A 26,069-nucleotide genomic window follows, 5' to 3' on the forward strand; every position below is an offset into this window, starting at 1 on the left:
AAGGAGAGCACGGTGCACAACAATGCGTGATCACAAGGAAATCAAAAGACATGTATTGTATATTTCTTTAAGAGATGTAATCACTGAGATTAAGAGTTGATTTGTGTTTTTTTTTTATTTATTTGAAAGAAAAAGATTACATCCCTGGTAAATTATAACATCTATGCTTAATTATTTGTCCTAATTCATTGGGTGTAGTATAAATCACATGTAGGGAGGTTTATGGTGTAAAGTGTTTAAAAGAAAGGAAAATATTTTGTGATACAGCGCACATCGTAATCGCTACTGGGTTTGAGTGTATTTTGACAGTAATCAGATTTTATTGCATTTAAGTTGATTCAATTAAAAATTTTGTGATCATAATTTTATTGCCTTTAGATATCACAGGTGATATCTACGAAAATTTTGGTGTTGCCATGTTGCGTTAGAATCTTTTATTTAACCTTGCATTATGCAATTTGTATTTTCATTCCTTTGCTTGGAAAGGGATTTTGAGTTTTAAGCATTGTAAATTGATTCTGAGAACTGTTCATTGATCTGTGGAAATAATACTTCAGAAACTTCCATTAACAAACTCTATTGAGGGTCTTGTTGTTCATGATAACTAACGTTCACTTACTATTTTAAAATAAAGTTAATAATGTTGTAAAATTTCGAAGGTAAGAAAAAAAGGCATTTATTACAGAAATAGTGTTTGCCTGTACCCCCCACAACTTTCAAATATTCAAAGCATTGTCCTCTGGGTGTAGTCTGGTGTTTTCTGTCCCTGCTAATGCCTGCAGGGCCATGTCAGATGGTAAAATGTGTTTCTCACGGATTATGATGTTAGTAGATTCTTTAATTGCATTATAATGCACCGATGGGATTAACAACATTGTCCTTAAGTGATTTTTTTGTGTGTTACTTAATAAGGGATGTAAATGATTTACAGCATGTCAAAGATTTGCCAATGGTTACATGGGATTGTCCAACATGAAAGGGAAATTTGTTAACATTACTTGTTAGCTCATACTGTCAGGACGTAAGGTTTCAGAAACTGTTTTCCAGCCAGGGGGAAGATAGGCCGTAGCCTTCCTCAGTCGCAATCTAGCTTTTTCAGGAGTGGTTCTAAGTGCCTTTAATGTTCTAAGGAAATCCCTCCTTGACTTCAGGCATTGAAACCGCAGCTAATACCCATACAGGAGGTGGATTCTCTGCTTCTCCACTGTCATTCTTTCCTCATTTACAACAATTTTTATTTGATCTGGGGTAGTGCTGTTCCTGTGAGTTGGTAAAGCCTTTCGAATGGACAGGATTTCAAGGGACCTGTTATGATTCTTTAGGTGTCACTGAGAGCCATGTCCATCTGTTTACATTTGTTGAATTATACCAAACAGGACATGCATACTCTTCCACAGAACAGCTTATTGCCACTGCAGAAGTTCCCATAGTTTGAGACTGACTACCCCTCTGCAATCTGGCTAGTTTCCATAGAAGATTGTTTCTGGTGGAAAGTTTTGCCCTGCAGTTCATGAACTACTTCTTGAAAGTAAGAGATCAATGAAGAGAACTCCTAGATATTTTGGGGTCTCACACTGGTACAGTCTGACACCTAACCACATGATCTTTAATTTGCAACTAGGCTCTCTGTTTCTCATATGAAAAACACATAATTGTGTCTCTGAGATATTTGGTTTAAGTAAGTTTGTGTTGTTGTATCTGGAGCATTTCTGACGATTTATTCATCAATTCAAACTCGTGAACCATTTTCGGTCACAAATGAATAAGGTAGTGACACTGTAGTGGTTGTTACTAAAGGGCCACAGAAGCTGGCAAGAAAAAAAGCTGACCTAAGCACCCTTATGTTAAAGACAGTAAAACCCTAGCTGATTTCCACATAGGAGGCCTAAGCAGGGCCAGCAACTCAAGTGTTGTCAATACAGCAGAATGATGGAGCCACATCCAAACTACGGCTTTTTCTGGTGCATGTGGTTGGAAGTGGTGCTATGGCAATACAAGTAGACACCAAACGCGCATAAACACCCATCATTTCCAGCCAAAGGCATCTCAGTCTGATAGCATCAACTATGAAGGGCAGGCTACCACAAGACTTGGCCTCCACCAATGATGGTTCTATTACTGGTTCTAAGTCCATCACCACAGACTTAAGTGTTTCCAGGTCTGGGCTCTCTCCAGACACTATCAGCCCTTGCAGCCAGCAGCTCCTGAGGGCTGACTTCTGCTACAAGAATCGTGGCAGGAAACGGGTATCTACCAGCATGTTTCACCATAAACTGCAGCCATACAGAGACAGTACCCATGCTGCCTTGAACTTCCATGCATCAGCTTTCCTGCCCAGCTGCTGGTTTCAAGCTGGCCACTAGCCACCTGTTGCATCAGTCCCGCTGTGTTTACTACTGTTAGGAGGGAGAGGGGTTGCAAAGTGTTGCTATGAGAGTTGTAGATTGTTTGCTCAAAAATCATATGACTAATAATGATGTTTCCTTGACCAAACATTGGTCATAATTCGGACAACAACCCACTGCTACCAGAGAGGTCTTCTCCCCAGGCCTGTAAAGCTTCTTGCCTTACACAGGAAGTATTACAACAGGATTACTCATATTCTCTGGAAACATGGTGTGGAATATATTTTTTGGCTACCATGTAAGAGGGAACCTTTACAATCTGTGAAGGGCAATCCTTATTTAAGGTGGCAGACTGCCACTTATCATGTTGTTGTGACATGGCATACAGAGTTCAAATCATCAAGGATGTGGAAAACTATGTGTTGAGTATAAGTGTCACGCACTCTTACAACAGCCTACCAATTTGCTATTGCAGAACATTGCCTTGGTTTCCATCATCCTATGAGGTCACTGGTCCCTAAGCCGACACAATACTTAAACTAACTTATGCTATGGACAACACACACACACCCATGTCCGAGGGAGGACTCGAACCTCGGGCGGGAGGGGGGGGGGGGGGGTTACCAAGTGACCTTATAAATAGAGACAAGGGATTCTGCTTAAATTTTGCTTGTAATCCTGCACTCCACCCTTGTATACGCACATGCGTGTACACACACACACACACACACACACACACACACACACACACACCAAAAAATAACAACTGTTCAAACCTTGTAAAAACTAAATCACTTACATTCTTTAATTACTTCAATGATGTCACCTTCCTGGAATGACAACTCATCTAAATCCTGCGCTGAATAATCATACATTGCTTTTACTTGCTTCTTGGGTTTGGCTGGTGGTTTTGGTTTCCCCCCACCAGGGACAGGCTTGACTGATGCTCTCTTCTGGCTACAAGAAATGACGAACAGTTTTCCAGTGTCAGATTTCTTGAAACAATACATCTGCATTGTTTTGAGATCATCCTCATTAACTACATAACTTTCATGTGACAAGTTATTTATTAATAAATTCTGCATTGAATGTTATATCACTTTTGCAACTAAATATATATTACACATGTAACTAAACAGGTAAGTAAAAATAAATCAACACACACTATTCAAAATCAGATTGCACTGAAAAGTGACTTCTTTTCCAGAGTAATAGATTTTATGAATGAAGAATAAGTTAACTGTCAGTGGAAACAACATACAAATTTAAAAAAGAAAGTGATGGGTGACAACAGATCTTGGCATCATGAAAGGCTGCTGCTAACTGCACACCAATAACCATGAAGACTGCTCTGGAGACTTATGATAAAAAAATTAAGGAATGAGGGATATGCAGAAACATTTTCGGAAGGCTGCTAGGGTCATTGCTCGGGCCCTCTAGCCAAGGCAGATATGGCACGATATAATTAAATAGAAATTAACAATGGATACGGAACAAGTCTTTAGCAAAAAAGTACTGCACTACAGTCCAATTAAAATTACTTAACAGTTGACAGTTCATGCATTGGAGCTGGTTTCCTGTAATCAGGGCACTCACTGCAGTAGCCACCAGAAAGATCGCGGGAGGCGCACATCGGCACGGCGTGTCACGGACGGTATTTGCCGCAAGTAGAGTCCCGTCCACCAGAGGGCACGCGAGAATTCGGACGCGACCTCTGCCGGCGTAACAACAACAACTCAGGCAGCACGGGCCGTGCCCAGTCAGTTAACATTGGGCATGCCTAGGGCACAGTCCCGGTCTACGCTAAGTGAAGTGTGACGTAAACGTGAACAATGTTACTACACAATTGGCGACGAGGATGGGATCGTTCTTTCGCGTGTTGCGTCATTGTTCCGGTTTCACAGCTTCTCCACGGCATGGAGGATTTAGTGCGGGTTTTGGCTGAGCAGCAGACGGAGCTCATGGCCACCATGAAACATGTGCTTCCGGCGTTGTTCTCCATGCAGTCTGCTCCAGCGCCGTTCCCTCCTCCCTTTCCCCCGTATGACGAGACGGCAAAGGGTTGGGACGCATATGAACATCGCCTTTGGCAGCATTTCCAGGCATTTCATGTTGCCGATGCGGAGGTATGTCGTGCTCTCTTCTTGTCTTGGATATCTCCCTCGCTGTATCAAGTTTCGCGGCAGCTAGCGCCATTGCAGGAACCCTCGTCCTTGTCTTTTGACGCATTGTGTTCATTGCTGTCTTCATATTATCGCCGCCGCACGCATGTTGTGGCGGCTAGGGTCGAGTTCTATCAATGCAAGAAACAGCCCCATCAGTCTTACCAGGCGTGGACCGCTATCCTGCACGGTCTTAGTCACAAGTGTCATTTTGTCACGGAGCAGTCGCGAGAGTCGTATGCCCATGTTATGGTACGCGATGTCATTGTTCGTTTGGCCCCTGATAGGGAGGTCCGGCAACGGGCCCTGCAGTTAGAAGACCCTTCCCTTGAGGAAGTCCTGTCCATTGCTCAATCGTATGAAGTCTCTCACGGGGGTCAACAGCTGGAAGCGTGGTGCACGTCGCGGCGGTTCAAGGCGGTGCGTCCGCATCCACTGTGTCCGGGGTGGACGACGTGCGAGCGGTACAATCCGGCCGTTACGGCCGCTCCCGCACGGCGTGTAAACAGAATTCCGGCCGCCGGCCCCCGTTGCCGTCCTGTGCGTCGGGCTATATACATCATGATCGGTCAGAGTGCCCCCAGCGTTGGGCCGTTTGTCGCAAATGTAATAAAAAAGGTCACATTGCTAAAGTTTGCTGCTCAGCCTCAAAAGAATCGAAGGAAGCAAGTACAGAGGACATGGACGTTGACATTCAGGTAGTTTCATCGCGCCAGGCTCCAGACGCATCGGCACGCAAGCTCTTTATCGAGGTGTCGGTTCTGTCGCGCCGATTACAACTGCAAGTAGATACGGGCGCAGCAGTTTCGTTGTTGAATGCACAAACTTATTCCGACCTTGGATCGCCCCCGTTGGCGCCAGTTTACCGGCGTCTACGCAGTTATGGTAAACAGTTAATTCCCCTACTGGGTCAATTCACTACCGACGTGACTTACAAATCAGTCACTCAGCCTATTACTTTTATTGTTGTCAGTGATGCGAGCTCCGCTAACCTTTTTGGCCTGGATGCCTTTCAAGCTTTCGGTTTTTCAATCGCTGACACCATACAGTCGGTCTCCGAAGACGTTCCCTATCAGTCATTGGAATCTTTGATCTCAGACTTTCCAGATATCTTTGAGGAGGGCCTGGGGCGTGTTTCAGATTTTGAAGCTCACTTAACATTAAAGGCGTCGGCTCGCCCGCATTTTCTACGCGCGAGGCAGATCCCCTTGGCTCTCTGCCCTCAGGTAAAGGAAGAGCTAGACCGGCTGACAGCCCTAGGGGTCGTTCTTTCCATTTCTTCTAGTGAGTGGGCTTCGCCCCTCGTTATTGTAAGGAAGCCCTCGGGAAAATTACGTCTTTGTGGTGATTTCAAGGCCACCATTAATTCCCAATTGGTGGTGGACACCTATCCTTTGCCTCGTGCTGATGAATTGTTCTCCGCCGTGACGGGAGGCCAATATTTTTCGAAAATCGATCGTTCGGAGGCTTATCATCAGATACCACTTGATGAGGACTCCAAACGGCTGGCGGTCGTCAACACCCCTTTGGCCTTTACCAATACCAGCAGTTGGCCTTCGGAATACCCAGTGCCCCGGCGATATTACAGCATTATCTTGAGCACGTCACGTCGACAATCCCTCATTGTATTAATTACCTGGATGACATAATTGTCACAGGCCGCAGCACGAAGGAACACTTGCACAACCTTCGCACCCTCTTTCTCAAATTCAGGTCTGTGGGCTTGCGTTGCAACCTGCATAAGTCAAACTTCTTCCAACCGTCCATTGAGTATGTGGGCTACACCATCTCTCGGCACGGCGTCCAGCCACTAGGAAGTTTGGTCCAAGGTATCGTAGACCTTCCTCGACCCACTTCACTGAAAGAGTTACAAGCTTTTTTAGGCAAGATAGCCTATTACCACCGGTTCATTCCTAGGGCTTCCACCATAGCCCGCCCCTTGTACTGCCTTCTGCGCAAGGGTGTTCCTCTTGATTGGTTGCCTGCATGCGAGCGAGCGTTCACCTCGTTGAAGGGCCTCCTCACGTCAGTGCCCCATAAGCCGTTGGTCCTGGCTACAGATGCTTCGCAGTATGGCGTGGGGGCGGTCCTGGCCCATCGCAACGCAGATGGTTTCGAGCAATCACTGGCGTTTGCACCTAAACCCTCTTAGTCCCGCACAGGCCCATTACTCCCAGGTGGAAAAAGAGGCTTTGGCCATTGTCTACGCTGTTACCAAGTTACCCGTATGGCACGAAGTTTCAGTTAATCACTGACCATAAGCCGTTAATATCGTTATTTGGCCCCGCCTCTCAGATCCCAGATAGGGCGACCCACAGACTACAGCACTGGGCCTTGTTCCTCTCTAAGTACCATTATGACATTCATTTTCGCCCTACCGGACAGCATGCCAATGCCGACGCTCTTTCCTGTCTTCCGGTGGGCCCGGATCCTACGTTTGATCGAGAGGAGATTATGTGTTTTCATTTGGATGTGGCATCCCGCCAAGCGGTTGATGGCTTCCCGATCACTAGTTCTCGAGTCGCCAGGGAAACGGCAGCTGACCCTATTCTCCGGCAAGTAGTTCGCCTCATTCAACAGGGGTGGTCATCCCGCCCTCCAGGCCGGGCCTCGGACCCTCTTCGTAATTATTTTATTCTACGAGACCGCCTCTCGGTCTTGGAACTCCTCCTACTGAGGATACAGCTCCTCGCGTGGTGGTTCCTGCAAGTTTACGAAGGGAGGTCCTCACGTTATTACATGCGGGGCACTGGGGTGTTTCCCGTACTAAAACCTTGGCTCGCAGACATGTGTACTGGCCCGGTATTGACAGAGAAATTGAGCACTTGGTGGCCGCCTGTTCCCAGTGTGCGAGCCAACAGGCATCTCCCAGGGCAGCGTTCTCTTCATGGCCACCGGCAACCCAAGCATGGGAATGTGTTCACACCGATTTTGCAGGCCCGTTTCTCAATGGCTTTTGGCTCATTGTCATTGATGCTTATTCCCGATTCCCATATGTGGTTTGCTGCTCCTCAAGCACTTCAGAAGTTGCAATCCAGGCACTAGGAATAATCTTTTCTGTGGAAGGTCTGTCAATCACCCTGGTCTCGGACAATGGACCGCAGTTTACTTCGCAGACCTTCCAGGATTTTTGTAGACGCTTCGGTATTCGGCACGTTTGCTCTCCCCCCTTCCATCCACAATCGAATGGGGAAGCCTAGCGCATGGTGCGCACATTTAAGACGCAGATGAATAAGTATGTGCACGAATTTCCTGCGGAGGAGGCATTGACGTTTTTCCTGACGGCATACCGGACTACACCAATGGGAGAACGCAGCCCCGCAGAGCTCCTCCATGGGCGCCAACCTAGGACTCTGCTGAACCTCCTCCGGCCTGGTCCTCGCCAGTCTTCGCAAAACGGAGTACCTGGCTTTCCACTGGGTATGTCGGTCTGGGCACGTGGGTTTGGTCGCAATCCACGGTGGATACCGGCAGCAGTCCTGCGCCGAAATGGCCGCCGGCTCTATACCTTGCAGGCAGGGGACCGGGTGGTACGTCGTCACCAAAATCAGCTACGTCCACGTTTGGGCACACACCCTCCAACCTCTCGGACACTGGCTTCCCCATTGCCGGCACCCATGTTGGTTTTTCAGGGGACGTTACCGCCTCTCCCCGCTGTGACTCTCAGCCTTGGCAGCCTCCAGTAGCTCCAGCACCGGCATCGCCATCATTCGAGATGCCCCAGCGAGAGCCGGCCCCCCTCGCAGGCCCGGTTTCTCAGGAGGCTGGTTCACCTGTGGTCGTCCCTTCCCCATTGTCCCCGCCACTGGGTCTTGCCCCTCCCAAGGTGGAACAGGATCCGGAGTTCAACAGCTTGTCGCCCGTTCTGTCCCGGGCTCCGGTGATGGGATGACGGGGGCCTCTTCGTGCGGGTCACTTCCAGCCGTATTCGAAGGTTCCGGCTCGAGGGTTGGCAGATCCCCTCAACTCCGGCCTTCCAATGGATGTGGAGGTCATCGCTCCTGCCCGACGCTCCACCTTCTGACGCAGTGGATCACAGTGGCTTCACCCCCCGAAGGAGGAGGAGTGCAGTAGCTACCAGAAAGATCGCGGGAGGCGCACATCGGCACAGCGCATCACGGACGGTAGTTGCCGCAAGTAGAGTCCCGTCCACCAGAGGGCACGCAAGAATTCGGACGCGACCTCTGCCAGCGTAACAACAACAACTCAGGCAGCACGGGCCGTGCCCAGTCAGTTAACATTGGGCATGCCTAGGGCACAGTCCCGGTCTACGCTAAGTGAAGTGCAACGTAAACGTGAACAGTGATACTACACTCACCATCACATCCGAACCATCTGTCATTGCCAAACTGCCACAACAATTGGTCAGTTCACTTCCAGTTCTTTATTCGCATCCTGAATCATGAGTCTGCCACTTTTATTTCATATTTAATCACATGTGATAACCACACGCACACAAGCGCACACACACACGCACACCTCCATGTGCACACAACAATGTTAATGAAATACACATGTTCATACATAGCACTAACCAAACTCTACTGGATACTTCTGCAATTCAGTGTCACATATACAGCTATCATAACCAAAGAGGCTGGCTTACATCAGATAAGCTTCGCATAACATTGCATGAAGCCAATTCATCATTGTGACTGGATCACCAAAGTTATTATTACGTAGCCCAGAACTGTGGCCTAATGCAATGGTCAATCTATAAGATTGATGTGTGGAATGTCATAGGTTCAAAACTCATCAAATGTAGTGATTTTTTTTTCTTTTCTAAATGTAATCAAAAGAGTTTGATAATTGTTTTCATTTTCATTCAATTAATTGGTTTAAACTTTTTTTAATTTCTAATACTTTTCCATGTCATTTTCATCATCATATTGACTTCTTTATTTGCTCTTATTTTTCTTCCTGTCACTCTTTTTTCATTCAGAAACTGCTTGTGTCCCCTATAATCCACATCCAAGAGCAGCCAAAGAGGATTGCTCATTGATTGTTAACATGGCAGCTCATGTAGCCAGTGTAAGGATAGTTTCAGGCAACCACGAAAGCAAGAAATTACAGTTAGCTATCAGTGCTGAAACTGAATTTTTTCTGTCTTGAGTATGCTCTTAAAGGTTAGCTTTAATCGCCAGCAAAGCGATCATGATTTTAGTTCTGCTGCTGTTTGTTGGCCACAGTTTTGTTGGATACATCGCACATCATGAGGTTCTGGTTAGCTTACAACATGAGTAATGGAGGGCTACAAAATGCACCATCTGCCGCAGTTTGGTCATCGATCACTTAAAATCAGTGGTCAACAAAGTATCTCACACTTCTGATATACCTCACTGCTGCCACTTCCAACAATGCTCCGCAATTACACTTTAACAGCATTTGTGAAATGATCCTCCATGTTTGTTTGTCACCTAAAACTGAATAGTAGCTGGCTACTGATGTGGCAACACTGTAGCAGCAAGTGACAGATGTCAACTACCATGAAACTTTAATTCGTCTATTATGATAAATATGTTGGGATATGTTCATAGAAACACTTTGACAGCAGCTTCTTGATATGGTATGGATATCACAAGACATTGAAAGTGTTACAAGAGCAGTGGTGATTCTAGACTACACAACAGTGATCCAAAGTACATCAGGATTGACAAGGTAAGTGTACACGATACGCACATTCTTCTTAACAGGATACCATTCACGAGCTGGGAACAAGTACCTGAATCATTCATCTACAGGAGACAATGACCAACACACTGGTTCCCATTTCATCCTGCACCACATCTGGAAAAACTTTCCCACGTTTCAAAGCTACCGAAGATTGATTGACAGTGATGGATGCTGCGAACAGCTGCTGATGGTAAACTGAAACCTCCTTTAGTTTATCACTCAAAAAATCCAAGAACTTTAAAGCATACATCTAAAGCTGGGTTGCTGTGATTTGGAAGTTGAATGCTGGAGCTTGGATGACAGCTTTTCTCTTTGAGGACTAGCTTGGTCATAACTTCATATCTGAAACTGAATTACAAATTACAACAAATCCTGTTTCAAGTCATGCTATTGATCGGCAATGCAACAGGTCATCCTCCTGTTACTTTAATTAATTTTGACTCATGTGAAAGTTGTATTTTATCACTGAATACATCTAGATTGCTTCAACTGATGGACCAGGGAGTTATTAGAACCTTTAAAGCCAACTGCACATCTTCATGAAGCTATGAGAAAAAAAGCTCTCCGTTAAAAACATCTGGAAGAAATTCACTGTTTTAGATGTCATGAGAATTATTGGACAATCTTGGAAACAAATTTTACAAAAAAAATTTTAAATGGAATCTGGAAAAAACTGTCTTTTTTCCACTGCTGAAACCTAGAAGGAATTTGCAACAGATACTGATCAAATTGATAATATGAATGAAGAAGTTGTTGATCTTGCCAGACAATTAAATATAGAGGAGGATGGTGATGATCAAGAACTGATGGATTCACACCATCAGAAACTGCCAGTTATCGCTCGGTCTCATCTACTGCGTGAAGTCCAGTGTATTACTGTATAAGTAGTGTGTTTTCTTTGGAAGCGCTTACTAATTTCTTATGAACTCTACAGTAAAAACAAAGATGAGGTGACTTACCGAACAAAAGCGCTGGCAGGTCGATAGACACACAAACAAACACAAACATACACACAAAATTCAAGCTTTCGCAACAAACTGTTGCCTCATCAGGAAAGAGGGAAGGAGAGGGGAAGACGAAAGGAAGTGGGTTTTAAGGGAGAGGGTAAGGAGTCATTCCAATCCCGGGAGCGGAAAGACTTACCTTAGGGGGAAAAAAGGACAGGTATACACTCGCACACACGCACATATCCATCCACACATACAGACACAAGCAGACATCTTTAAATATGTCTGCTTGTGTCTGTATGTGTGGATGGATATGTGCGTGTGTGCGAGTGTATACCTGTCCTTTTTTCCCCCTAAGGTAAGTATTTCCGCTCCCAGGATTGGAATGACTCCTTACCCTCTCCCTTAAAACCCACTTCCTTTCGTCTTCCCCTCTCCTTCCCTCTTTCCTGATAAGGCAACAGTTTGTTGCGAAAGCTTGAATTTTGTGTGTATGTTTGTGTTTGTTTGTGTGTCTATCGACCTGCCAGCGCTTTTGTTCAGTAAGTCACCTCATCTTTGTTTTTATATATAATTTTTCCCACGTGGAATGTTTCCTTCCATTATATTGAACTCTACAGTAACATATACATGGGTGGAAAAAAAAAATCACGACACCAAGAAGGAAATGGGAGACATAAACAAAAGTTGGAAGTCATGTTTCTACATCTCAAAGACAATTCTTATTCAGATTTCACACCAGATGCATAAGAGTGGTGTGAGAATGCACATCAGGTTCGCTTTAAATACATACTGTAACAATCATGAGCATTAATTATCTTTTGAGACTGGACGTGGTGACCTGATGTTAGTCAAGAACGCCTTTAAGGTGACAAAGATGCCACTATCAACACTTCTCTGAGTTTGAATGAGGTCATGTAACAGGGCTATTAGAATCTGTATGTTTTTTCTGCAATAATGCAGAAACATTTGGCAAAGAATGTAGCTACTGTACACAACTACCAGCAGCAATGGTCACAAGAATGTATGTTCACATGAAGACTGGGCTCCAAGTGGCCACATGGCACTGGCCACAAGGCCCTGGCCACATGGCACTACTGAGAGGGTCGGCTGTCGTTTTTGGCATATGGCTGTGCCTCATCATACTGCATCTGCAGTAGCAATTTAACCAGCAGTTGGCATCACAGTGACGCAACAAACTGTTACAAATTGGTTACTTCAAGGACAGCTTTGAGCCAGGTGCCCCATAGTGTGCATTCCACTGACCCCAAACCACCATCATTTGCAACTTCAGTGGTTCCAAATGAGAGCTCAATGGAGGTCAGGGTGGAGGTCTGTTGTGTTTCCTGATGAAAGCTCACTCTCTACAAGTGACAATGATGGCCACATGTGTTGGTTAAGAGGAGGCCAGTTGAGGACCTGCATCCAATCTGTCTATGTGCTAGATACACTGGATCTACACCTGGTCTGGGCTGCAATTTCATATGATGGCTGGAGCACTCTCATTATTATCCCATATGCCCCGACAGCAAAACTGTACGTCTGTGTGGCGATTCAACCTGTCATGTTGCCATTCATGTACAGAATTGCTGAGGGTGTTTTCTAACTGAGTAATGCTTGCCCACATACCATAGCTGTAACCCAACATGCTCTACAGACTGTTTACATGTTACCTTGGCCTGCTCAATTACCAGATCTGTCTTCATTAGAGCACATTGTCATTGGATGATAGCTCCAGCATCACCCACAAGCCGCACTGACTGACCATGTGCAACAGGCATAGAACTCCATCCCACAAACTGACATCTGGCACCTGTACAGTCACAATGCATGCAGGTTTGCATGCTTGCTTTCAACATTCTGACAGTTACACCGGCTATTAACGCACCAGCATATCACATCTGCAATGGCTTATCTCACACTTACATTAACCTATGATGCTGCAATGTTAATCATTTACGAAAGTTCCCTAGACAAGTGTACTCCTGAAATTTCAATATCCTACAAAAATTATCTACTGGTGTTGCAATTTTTTCCGTCAGTATATTTCCTTCCCAAAATCCTTGATCACTACTTATGACTGTCATGCACAATAACACAACATACATGCATTTTTATAAAACTGCAAATAGTTCTCTTCAAAGCAATACAACATTCATGCTGTATGATTCACACACCCTTTCCTCCCATATTAATGAATGATGATAATTTATTGAGGTATATGAGTAACATGTATTCCAATGGAAACAGAAAACACACTTATTAAAAAGGAGCTTATATCTGCAGTAATCTAATACAACCTACAGTTCACATATATATGTCTGTGGGTCTGCCTAAGAGACTGTCGTTAACTACAAGCTTTAAAGTAGCCTCAATTACCCTTTGATGTTTGTCAATTATGGTTAATTTTCTGAACCGTCTGCAGCAGTTACACTAGTGTTTATTGACTACCTCTCTCTCTTTCTTATAAGCATAGCCTATGAGAGGTCACTGACTTGTTATCATCTTTCCTGTATTGTGGTTTTTGTGGCTTGGAATAGGATGATGAATATTGTTTTCACAAAAATTGAAGAATGGACATAGTAGAACACCTGTCTCATTGAGCAGGTCGGAATATGACAGCAGCCGTACTACTGCATGTATTATTGTAGTGGTCGTCAGTCCAAACACCGCTCTGGTGTTGTTCTCCTTACTAGTCTTGTCCTCTTCAAACGTCTTCATCTCCAGGTAACTATTTCAACGTACATCCACTTGAACTTGCTTACTGATTCATGCCTAGCCCTCCATCAACAACTTTAAACCCCACACTTCCCTCCATTACCAAACTGATGAATCTTTGATTTCTCAAAGAAATGTCCTATCAACAGATTCCTTTTAGTTGAGTTGTGCCATCAATTTCATTTTCTGCAATATGATGCAGTACCTTTTCACCAGTTATTCAATCTAGCATTCTTCTACAGCACAACATTTCAAAAGCTTCTTTTCTCTTCTTGTCCAAACTGCTTATCATCTACACTTTGCTTCTGTACAAGACTACACTCCCAACAAACACCCATTAGGAAAGACTGCATTCGAGTCCGAGCTACCAGAGTTGGCAGTCACGCATACATGAGGTGTGCTTGCTTATGTGAATGAACATTGTGTGTGTGTGTGTGTGTGTGTGTGTGTGTGTGTGTGTGTGTGTGTGTGTGTGTGTGTGTCCTTTTTGAAGAAGGCTTAGGCCAAAAGCTAAATATGTAACAGTCTTCCCATTGTGCCTGTCTGCAACTCAATGTGTAATCTTTATGGCGAGTAGCAATCTACCCTTTTCTGTACATTGTTGATATACCAACTGAAGTTTCCATTGTTTGATTTAACATTTAAATTTATATTTGATGTTAACAAATTTCTCTTTTACAGAAGTGCTTTTCTTGCTATCACCAGTCTGCATTTTATATACTTCTTACTTTGGCCATTATCAGTTATTCTGGTGGCCAAATTGCAAAACTCATCTACTACGTTTAGTATCTTATTTTCTAACTTACTTCATTCCACATCATCTGGTCAATTTACCATTGTTCTACTTTTGTTGATGCTCAGCTTACATAATCTTTTCAAGACACTACCCATTCTGTTCAACTCATCTTACTAGTTTTATGTCACCTCTGACAGAATTACATTGTCATTGGCAAACGTCAAAGTTTTTATTTCCTCTCCCCAAAATTTAATTTCTTTCCCAAATTTCACCACTGATTACAATTTTTACTACAAGTTACGGAATCCAGAGGAAGCTGGTCTACAGGTTGTGATGAAGGCGATGATTAGAGACAGACTCTCAATGAAATAAGTACGCTTAGTTTTATTTCACGGTTTATACAGTATGGTACACTGACTTTTACCTATACTATAATGAGAAATATTAATTATGTGGATAACACATGTATTATTTCTAATTCTGACAAAAAATTGTATGTATATATATATCCTTCACTTTACTTTGCGTGTGGCAAGGGCCACAACTGCTCTACGGTCCTCTCACATTTCTTTCTGTCGAGTGTATTTGTCCATTTGATGCTGTTGTTCATCCTAGCTGTGTCCTTCTGGATGTTATCTTACCACTTAATTCTGGATCTTCCTCATCTTTCAGTTCCATCCATCGTCCTGTCAAATGCTATTATGGGCAGTCTATTTTCCGTGATTCTTGCTAAATGGCGTGTCCAGGTCAACCTCCTCTTCTTTATATTGTTGATGATATTATGGCATTTATTCAGTTCTCTTAATTCTTCATTTTTCTTATCGCCCATTCCACGTTATTTTCATCATATACTGGTCCAAAAATTTTTTTTAGTATTTTTCTTTCAGATATTAGCAGTTATTTTTCCTCTTTATTTATAAATATCAATGCTTCACACCCGTATAATGTTGCTGGTGTAATAGTCGATTGATACAAGTGGATTCTGAAGTTAGTACTAAGTGATCTTTTCCTTAAGATTTTGATAAAACTAGAAAGTGACTTGGTCACTGTTGCTAGACGGGCATCTATTTTATATCTGTTCCACTGCTGTTGCTAAAATGACTCCCTAAGTACCTGAAGTGTTCATCTGTCATGAAAGTGAATCCATCTACAGCCAAAGGTGCATCACCTTGGATTTTCTTACTTATGATTAGATATTCTGTCTTTTCTCTAACAATGCAGAATCCCGTTTCCTCAGCCATTTTGTAATAATTTTGTATCATTCAGATTAATTCTGTTTTGGAACTACTTATTAATGCTACATCATCTGCAAAGCAAGTCTAGTAATGTTTACCTCCTGCATTTGGATCCTTTGTGGTTTAGCTTTACTACATACTCTGTTTAATAAAATACATTGAAATGGCACCTCCTTGTCTCAGTAGAGTGAACACCTTAAAATTTTCAGTTTCTACTACAGGTGTCCTTGTACAACAAAATTCTGTCTATACACATTTTAACTAATCTGATTATCTTCGATTGTATTTCAAATTCCTTCATTATATTTAGGAATGTGTAGAAATAATGTGTGGACATCTACATTACATTCCCACAACTTCTCATATATTTGTCCGAGAGTGGAAATCACATTGGTAGTCACCAATTAGTACTTCAGTTATTGGGATCAATCTGTTGCTAGGATTTTGTACGTGAGATCCAAAATTATTGCACATAAGAGGATCATTCTTCTTAAATACAGAGTATATAACTGTGGTTTTCTGGTCTGCAGATATAGTTTGTCTTCCAAAGTGCATCTATTAAGGAATGTAGTTCTAATTCCAGTTGTGGTCCTCTCCATGTATATCTGGTCTTCATCATATTCAATGTTGTTCTGTAATTTCTTTATTGGTTGCTGTTTTTCATTTACTGATGGGGTGGTGACTTGTACATCAACTGTATCATGTTCCTCAAATTAGAAGTAAGGTGGCAAGGAATGGGGTCACTGAAAATATGAGATGGGACAATAATGCAGAGATATTCCAATCAGTACTATGAATTTGGGACAATATTCTACATTCACAAATCAATAAATGACTTAATAAAGAAATTCAAACAGTCAATAATCCAATATCATACACCACAATCCAGACTCAGTGGCTATAAATTACATCTTTAAATGCACAAGCGCACACAGGAGATAAGAATGACGATATGAAAGAAAAATTGTACATTCTAATGGAACACACATACAACTCATTAAAAGTAATGTTAGGAGATTTTAACTCCAAAGTAGGAAAGGAGGAAATTCACAAACCAACCATTGGCAATTCCATGTTACACAAGGGAAGTTCAAATAATTGAGTACAATTTATATACTTTGCAATGACAAATGGTCTCACACTAAGCAGTGCAAAATTTCAACACAAACACATTCATTCGGGGCATGAATATCGCCAGATGGAGAATTAGTGAATCAAATTAATCAAGTAGGTATTCAAAAAAGATTCCAAAACAGTATTAAAAGCATTAGAACATTTAAGGCCAACTGCGCAAACATACCCGACTGGAGATGAAATCTGACATTAGATCAGAAAGTGAATTATTGTATAACGCTACACTTGGATCACCAAACCAGGTTCAGATTTGATTTTAGGTAGCACATATCATGCTTGGCAACACTGCTAAAACTGGCTATTGACACAATTATTGCACTTAGACCGCAGGTATTTATCGTAAATACGCAGTATTTATCATCAAAGGAGTTGTGGTATAACTGTGGGAACAAGTAAACAGGAAAAGGGATAATTATCAAACTTTTCTCAATACAAGAAAGATTTGCTGCTGGAAACTGTTGGGCCAGTATAACGATATAACTGAGTGCAGAAAAAAAGAAAAAGACACTGTGGCCAACAAGGTAGAGGCATGGAGAGAATAAGCTATGTCTGCTTTAAACAGATCACCAAACACTATTTGAAAGGTTCCTGTGGCGTAAAATATTAAGGTTAACAGCAACATACACATTGCAGTCAGTGGTTTGTTACTTTCGACTGGTTTCATCAGATAGTCTCCGAGCCTTAGTTCCCACTGCTCTATAGTACTTTTCTCGAAATGAAACATCAGCTTAAATGATATGTTATTTAATTCCAAGAGTGGGTTCTCCCTTTCATGGACATGTGAAGAGCTCGTTGGATCTCATCATCATCAACCCCTGTGGACACATCTGAATGCACAGTTGTTTGTGTGGTAAATGGAATGAAACAATGTAATTCACATCAAATATGGTTATTGCACACAGAATTTTTTCCCACCAGTGATTCAGAACGCTTTCAATTGTATGAAATGGCATGGTAATGCTGCTATAATTATCTTTAATGTAATGTAGAGAAAGTAGTAACATATGGGAAAAAATTATGGAATTGACATGGGTTCATGCGATCTTCTGCACTGCAGTCCACAACACAACCTCTGAGCCACCAAACTGAATGAAACAAAGTTATGTAGTTTGTATATTTCAACATAACTGCTTACGTTCTCTTTATGAACACAAGTGAAATTGTTGTAGCAGTTTAAGGATGTGTTCGGTAGTCAACAATTTAATATGAATTGCATAGTTACTGCTCCCCAAGCGGAAAGAGAATATATATAAGTGATGTTGAATCATTGTTGGCAGCTGCCAAAATTCTCATACTTAACTGTTCACTTCAAGTACTTTGAATTTTCCTTTCTTACACTACTGCTAAGTGTCTATAAAATGCCTTTGAACTAATTGCATAAATTACTAGTCGTCTCCCAAGAGCTGTTATGAGGTTGATCATTAAGTACACATGGTAGCTGGTAATATCCTTAAGATAACCTTCCAGATCAAAGAAAGTATTTTCAGCATTAGCGGTGTGGGAATGGTGTAGTCACATATTTGCTTGCCTTTTTTTGTGTTAATAACAATTTTTTTATTATTTCAATTGGTATCTGCAAAACACAAAAGTGATGAATCGTAGTGTGACTACACTATCAACTGATGATTAGAGCTGAACTTAAATTTGAACTGCAAATTTTCGCCAGTCAAATGATATATATAAGATTAATGTTTATACAATACAGATTTCCAGGTTAATGCTTTACACAACCGGTCCTTGGGGGCACAGATTGTGACACAGACCATATGTTAATCATATTAAAAATGAAAATAAAACTCAAAAGGAAACTAAATAGAAATAAATTGGAAATTACTAAGCACAACATAGGATACGTGGTGGAAAAAATACAAAAGAAATGGAAAATAAGCTAACAAAAACTAGACTGACTAATATGGAACAAGAAGATGTCAAAAGCAGATGGAGACATCTGAAGAACATTATTTGAGAAGTAATTTCTGAAGATATACTAAGAAGAATAGAATATAACAAAATTTGGTTTAACATAAAGTGCAAAGAAAGAGTGCTGGAGAAAAAAAAGGTGAGGAAAGTATGGATTCAAGAAAGGATCTGTATGACACTGAAAGTAGGATGCTACAAAATTTGACAGGAAACACAATGAACCCTAAGATATGAGAAACAGGAATATAACAACAATACAGTAAGAGAAACAGAGGATGATTCAAGTATTACACAATAAGGGTGATAGAGGTTGACTAGGACAAGGTAAAGCAAATGGGGGAGAAGTAGTTGAGGTCCTGGAGAAATGTGGATAGGGTGTCCTTACCTTCGATACAGAGAGCAAAGATGTCATCAATGAAGCTGAACCAGGGAAGGGGTTTAGGATTCTGGATTTTTAGGAAAGATTCCTCTAGATGGCCCATGAATAGGTTGGCACAGAATGGTGCCATAGGGTGCCCACAGCCGTACCCTGGATATGGATCCTAGATGTTGACCTCCACCTCACAAATGGCTACATCAGTACATCTGTCTATATTAAACCTACTAGCCACAGCAATATCTCCACTTCGATAGCTGCCACCCGTTCCATGCCAAGAAGTTCCTTCCATACAGCCTAGCCACCCGTGGTCGTCACATCTCCAGTGACAAGCAGTCCCTCTCGAAATATTCCGAGGGTCTCACTGAAGCCTTTAATGACTGTAATTATCCTCCCAGCCTTGTACAAAAACAAATCTCCCATGCCTTATCCTTCCAGTCTCCAACCACCTTCCAAAGTCCCACCGTCCGGCCACAGAGGAGCATTCCCCTCATAATTCAGTACCACCCAGGACTGGAGCAGCTGAATTACATTCTCTGTCAGGTTTACAATTACCTCTCATCATGCCCTGAAATGAAAAATGTCCTGCCCACTATTCTTCCCAACCTCCCCACAGTGCTATTCTGCCATCCACCGAACCTACACAATATACTCGTTCATCCTTACAAAACTTCTGCTTCCAATCCCTTACCTCATGGCTCATACCCCTGTAACAGACCTAGATGCAAGACCTGTCCCATACATCTTCCCACCACCACCTACTCCGAAATTAGAATTATATTAATACCTTCAGCTGCTGACGGGCATTGATATATATCAACGGGGACAGGTGAAAATGTGTGCCCGACCGGGACTCGAACCCGGGATCTCCTGCTTACATGGCAGACGCTCTATCCATCTGAGCCATTGAGGGCACAGAGGATAGCGTGACTGCAGGGACTCTCTCACGCATGCCTCCCGCGAGACACACATTCTCACCTTGTATGTCCATACACTACACTAGTAGTGTCCCACCCCAACACACTCATTACTCGTGGAAGACATTCTTACCAAGTCCCATAAGAGTTTGGGGAATATGTGTGCACCCACACAGAAGGAGGAGGTCATGGTCGGTGTTGCCAGAACTATATAGTTATATGGATATGGTGTCTGTTCTTTCGGACACCATATCCATATAACCACATACTCCAGTCTGGTCACTAACATCATCCATCCCATCAAAGGCAGGGCTACCTATGAAACCAGTCGTGTGGTCTACAAGCTAGGCTGCAATCACTGTGCTGCATCCTATGACGGCATGACAGCCACCAAATTATCTGTCTGCATGAATGGCCACTGACAAATTGTGGCCAAGAAACAAGTGGACCATCCTGTTGCTGAACAAACTGCCAAATATGATATCCATTTCAATGACTGCTTCACAGCCTGGGACATATGGATCCTTCCCACTAACACCAGCTTTTCGGAATTGTGCAGGTGGGAACTTTCCCTGCAATACATCCTATGTTCCCATAACCCTCCTGGCCTCAATCTTCATTAGTCACTGTCCTCAACCATCCATCCTCTTCCCTGTTCCCATCCCAGCATACTATCCCTCCCCCTCCCCGCCCCAGCCTCCTCCTTACCCCCACTCAGTCGCCACTCCCATTATGCGCTGGTGCTGCTGCTTGTAGTTTGGTTTCAGTTGCCTGAGATTGCACGTGTGTGTGTGTGTGTGTGTGTGTGTGTGTGTGTGTGTGTGTGTGTGTGTGTGTGTGTGTGTGTCTGTCTGTCTGTGCGCGTCTGTCTGCCTGTGCGCATCTGTCATCTATTGTTGACGAAGGCCTTAACGGCCGAAAGCTCTAATTGTAAGAGTCTTTTTGTTGTGCCTATCTGCGACTCAGTATCTCCATTATATGGTGAGTAGCAACTTCCCTTTTCATGATGTTGTTAAATTTCATCCTGGATTTTCCATTGTTTGATTCATAATGGGTAGTAATAGATACCAACAACAGTGATTAAATGAAAGTTAGGATGACACTAAATGCAAAGGTGAAATGAATTCTCAATAATGTTTCTTAGAGAATGCCATGAAACACAACATGAGGATTGAAGGGGAAAAAAATCATTACCTCCTCCCAAATGTGGTTTCCCAGGTGTGGTGCACTAGTACTTGCCAGTAAGTCCACAACTGCATCTACACAGCACTTTCTTAGGTTTCCTTTTAGTCTTTTACCTAAAACCTCTCCATCAGGATACTTGGTTGCTGATTTACGTTCTCATTAAATAATGACCTCATTACAGCTAATGTTTCCCTAGTACATCAGTAATGGGCACTTCTATGTCGCCTTCACTCCCAGCAGTTCAGATTTTCATCTGGTCTTCTGTTTTATAATTATGATGAATTTCATTTCTGTAATTTCATTTATTCATTTACTCATACACAAGCCATGATGACGAAAAGCCTTCAGGATTGTGACAGTAGTCAATTTATAGATTGACAAAGGCATAAGCAGTCACTGCAGACTACGCCTGTAAAGTATGCTAACATCAAAATACAGCTAGTGGTAACTTATGAATCCTCATTACTAAGGTAATTACTAAACACACACATGCGTGCGTGTGCCATCCACACACACACACACACACACACACACACACACACACACCATGGCTACATTATGCTGGAAATGCATTTTATCTGGGATGAAGAGTTTTGGTGGGTAGAATCGGAGAGGGGAGAAAAAGAGACAGGCAAGGGAGGAAGACTTTGGGAAGGATTGCTGATGACTGGGCAGAAAGTGCAACATGTGCATGGGATATAAATGTGGCACCAGTCAGCTAATTCTGGTAGCAGGCAAGGAACATTGTGTGCAGTACACAATAATGTGGAGTAGTGAATTGGGAGTGAGAGACAGAACAGAGGAATAGGAAGACTCCAGAAAGGATGGGGTGAGTGCAGGATGAAATAAGTTAGGGTCCTGGCAGAGGAGGGAAGGTGGTTATTAGGAAAGGGTAAATGGAGATTGAGTATTATGGGGTAGAAGGATGTGTTACAGAGATAACTTCAACCTATGCAATACAGAAAAGCTGCTCACATGGAATGGATCCAGATGGCAGCTACTGAAGCAGCTACTGAAATTGAGCATGTTGTGCTCAGTAGCATGTTGCACCAATGGATCGTCAACCATGTTCTTGGCCACAGTTTTTTGGTGGCAATTCATTAAGGTGGACAATTAGTTGGAGATCATGCCCACATAAAATGCTGTGCATAAATTATAGCACAGCTGGTATATGATATGACTGCCTTCACAGGCAATCCACTTCTGAAAGGATAGGATAAGTTTGTGACGGGACTGGAGTAGGATATGCTGGATGAGTGTAATGGTCAAGTCTCACATGTGAATCTCCCACATGTGTATGACCCATGTAGCAGGAGCTGGGAGTAAGTGTGGCATAAGAATGGGCTTGGATATTGTATATGCTGAGTTGTGACACAATACCACTTTTGGAAGTATGAGAAGGGGTGCAAGTACAATGTTCCTCATTTTCAGGCTTGATGGTACATAGTTGAAGCCCCGGTGACACCAATGATTAAGTTGTTCCAGTCCAAGATGATACTAACTGTTGATGGAGGTACACCTCTGCATCTGGTTCCTGGAGGTGGTCAGAAAATTAGGTGTATACATGGATATGGTATGGGAAATCTTGGAGTGTACTAGGTTTAGGGGTGATGTCTGTCTTTGAAGGCCTTAACAAGACTTCCAGCATACTGGGTAAGGCACTGCTTGTCTCTGAATTTGTGCCATTTATGGGTAAACATAGCTGTTATGGACTCAGCATTTGGTGGTTTGTAAGCCATCCACAATATGGCACTCTGAACCATCATCCCTCTGTCAGTGCTGTATGCACAATGTATAATTAATTTGTAAAATAAAATGTAATAAAATAAAAGCACAGGATGAAATTGATGAACTTACCCAGCAACTCCAGCTTCTGGTGTTCTCATGAAACTAGCATTTTCATTTGGTACAGGACTTTTCATCTCTTGTTTCAGCTGACCAGCACCTGGGAACACCCTGACTCCACCTGCCTGATTAGTTTTGGCAGCAGCTGTTTTACCTACATGGAAAGATAACTGAATTATTGATAATGTAACTGTTAAAATTCTGACTCCTAAAATGAAAAAGTAAACTTAATCTGATGAAAAAACGGATGCAATATTTAATGCAGAACCCATCATTAGGCACACAGTTATTTGCTAACACCAACACTGTTAGTTGTCCAATGTCATTTAGTCCAGTACAACAAGCAATTGATCTGACTCAAGGGTCAATTCATCACCAATATCATCTGTAGCAAGTCATTTGCTCCACCACATTCACCCCTGTAAATCTACTGGAACAGAGGAGAATTGAAGCCTTTGAGATGTGATTCTATAGAAAAATGCTGAAAATTAGGTGGACTGATCAGGTAAGGATTGAGGACATTCTCCACAAAATCGCTGCTAAACACTGACAAGGAGAAGGAACAGGATGATAGGGCATCTGTTAAGACATCAGGGAATAACTTCCATGGTACTAGACAGAGCTGTTGAGGATGAAAACTGTAGAGGAACACAGAGATTTGAATACATCCAGCAAAAATGACCATAAGGAGAGCAATGAGAGAAGCGTTCAATGATTTTGAAAGTAAGATGTTGTCAACTGACCTGAGTACAAACCCTAAGAGAATTTGATCATATCTAAAATCAGTAAGTGGGTCAAAATCATCTATTCATTCTCTCAGCAACCACACTGGCACCGAAATGGAAGATAACAGAGAGAAGGCCGAAATACTGAATTCGATCTTCTGAAGTTGTTTCACTGCAGAAGATCGTAACACTGTTCCTCCTTTTAATCGTTGTACAAACATAGAAATGGCAGATATTGAGATAGCCGATTGTGGAATTTAAAAGCACCTACAATCACTTAGTAGTGGAAAGGTGTCAGGACCAGATGAGATTCCTATAAGATTCTATGAAGATTATGCAAAAGAACTTGCTCCCCTTCTAGCAGCAATTTAGGCCTATTGTAGATCACTTGAGCAACAAAAGGCACCTAATGACTGGAAAAGGCCATAAGACAGATCCACACAATTATAAATATATCATTGACATCAATCTGTTGTAGGATTATGGAACATATTTTATACTAAAGAATTATTGCGTTTTTGGAAAATGAACATCTCCCCTATAAAAATCAACATAGATTCTGTAAACAGAGATCCTGCAAAGCTCAGCTCACTCTGTTGCTCCATGAGACCCTCAGTGCAGAGAGGACAATGGTGCTAAGGTTGATGCCGTGCTCCTGGATTTCAGTAAGGCATTTGACACCATTCCACATTGCTGTTTAATGAAAAAAATGCAAGCTTACATAGTATCAGAGCAGACTTGCAATTGGATTCATGACTTTCTTGCAGACAGAGCTAAACATGTCGCTCTTAAAGGAACAAAATCAACAGATGTAAAGGTAATATCTGGAATACCAGAGGGAAGTGTGATAGGACTGTTGCTGTTTACAATACATATAAATTATCTAGCAGAAAGCATCAGATGCTCTATAAGACTATTCGCAGATGATGCAGTTGTCTATACAAAAGTAGCAATGCCAGAAGATGATAAGAATTTGCAGAACAACCAGCAGATAATTGATCAATGGTGAAGGCTCTGGCAGTTGATCCTGAACGTAAATAAATGTAACATATTGCACATATGTAGGAAAAGAAACACACTACTGTACAGCTACACTATTGATGACAAGCAGCTGGAGACAGTATCTGCCGTAAAATATCTAGGTGTAACTACCCAGGGCAGTCTTAAGTGGCACGACCGCATAAAACACATAGTGGGAAAAGCAGGTATCAGATTCAGATTCAGCGGAAGAATCTTAAAGAAATATAACTCATCCATGAAAGAAGTGGCTTATAAGGCACTTGTTCACCCAATTCCCAAATACTGTTCATCTATCTGGGACCCCTATCAGGTAGAACTGATAGAGGAGATAGAGAAGATCCAATGAAGAGCAGCGTGTTTCGTCATGAGATCGTTTAGCTGGCAAGAGAGTGATATGAAGATGCTAATCAAATTCCACTGGTTGATGTTACAAGAGAGGTGTTTTGCATCATGGAGAGATTTACCACTGAAATATCGATACAGCACTTTTCAGGAGGAATCGAATAACATATTATTTCCCCCTACATACATCTCGCATATTGACCCCGTGGAGAAAATTCAAGAATGTAAACCCAATACAGAGGCTTACCGACAATTGTTCTTCCCCCACACTATTCACGTGTGGAACAGGGTTGGGGCGATCACATAGTAGTGGTGCCGAAAGTGCCCTCTGCCACACTCCATTAGGTGGCTTGTTGAGTATGATGTAGATGTAGACAAAATAACTGAGGACATAGGTTGCAATTCAGATGAAAGTTTGGCACAGGAGAGGAATTTGTAGCAGGCCATATCAAACCAGTCAGAAGACACACGATTCAAACAAAACTACACATGAAAATATCTTTAGACTTTCTTTCAATTTCTTTGGGTTTAAAATTACAAATTCAACCAATATAGTATCTCACTAGCCTTTCTGAGTTTTGGGTGGTCTTCACAATGAATGTGTAGAAATATTTTTAAAACTAAAATTAAATATTTAAGCACTTTCTACCACAGAAAGGCACAAAATTCAGGCAACAGTGTTTTGCTGTAATTCATAATCCAACAAGGTAGTGTAATATTAAAGAGCTACAACTCTTTTACGATAAAATAAGCTACTAAAGAAAATTCATGGCCTCCATTCATGGCATC

The 26,069-nt window shown here is 42.3% G+C and overlaps 1 protein-coding gene across 2 annotated transcripts in view; it reads right to left on the reverse strand.

Moving 5' to 3' along the window:
* The window catches only part of LOC124615360 (unconventional myosin-Ie-like), a 384,348-nt gene that overhangs the window by 18,267 nt on the left and 340,012 nt on the right, over positions 1-26,069 (reverse strand). For both annotated transcript variants that reach the window (XM_047143176.1, XM_047143175.1), the window contains 2 exons: positions 23,206-23,347; positions 3,145-3,302 (listed from right to left, as the gene is read on the reverse strand). In XM_047143176.1, the coding sequence (XP_046999132.1) occupies positions 3,145-3,302; positions 23,206-23,347 (300 nt within the window). The remainder of the gene's footprint in view (positions 1-3,144; positions 3,303-23,205; positions 23,348-26,069) is intronic.

Source organism: Schistocerca americana, chromosome 5 (genome assembly GCF_021461395.2).
Source record: "Schistocerca americana isolate TAMUIC-IGC-003095 chromosome 5, iqSchAmer2.1, whole genome shotgun sequence".
Taxonomy (NCBI): Eukaryota; Metazoa; Arthropoda; class Insecta; order Orthoptera; family Acrididae; genus Schistocerca; species Schistocerca americana.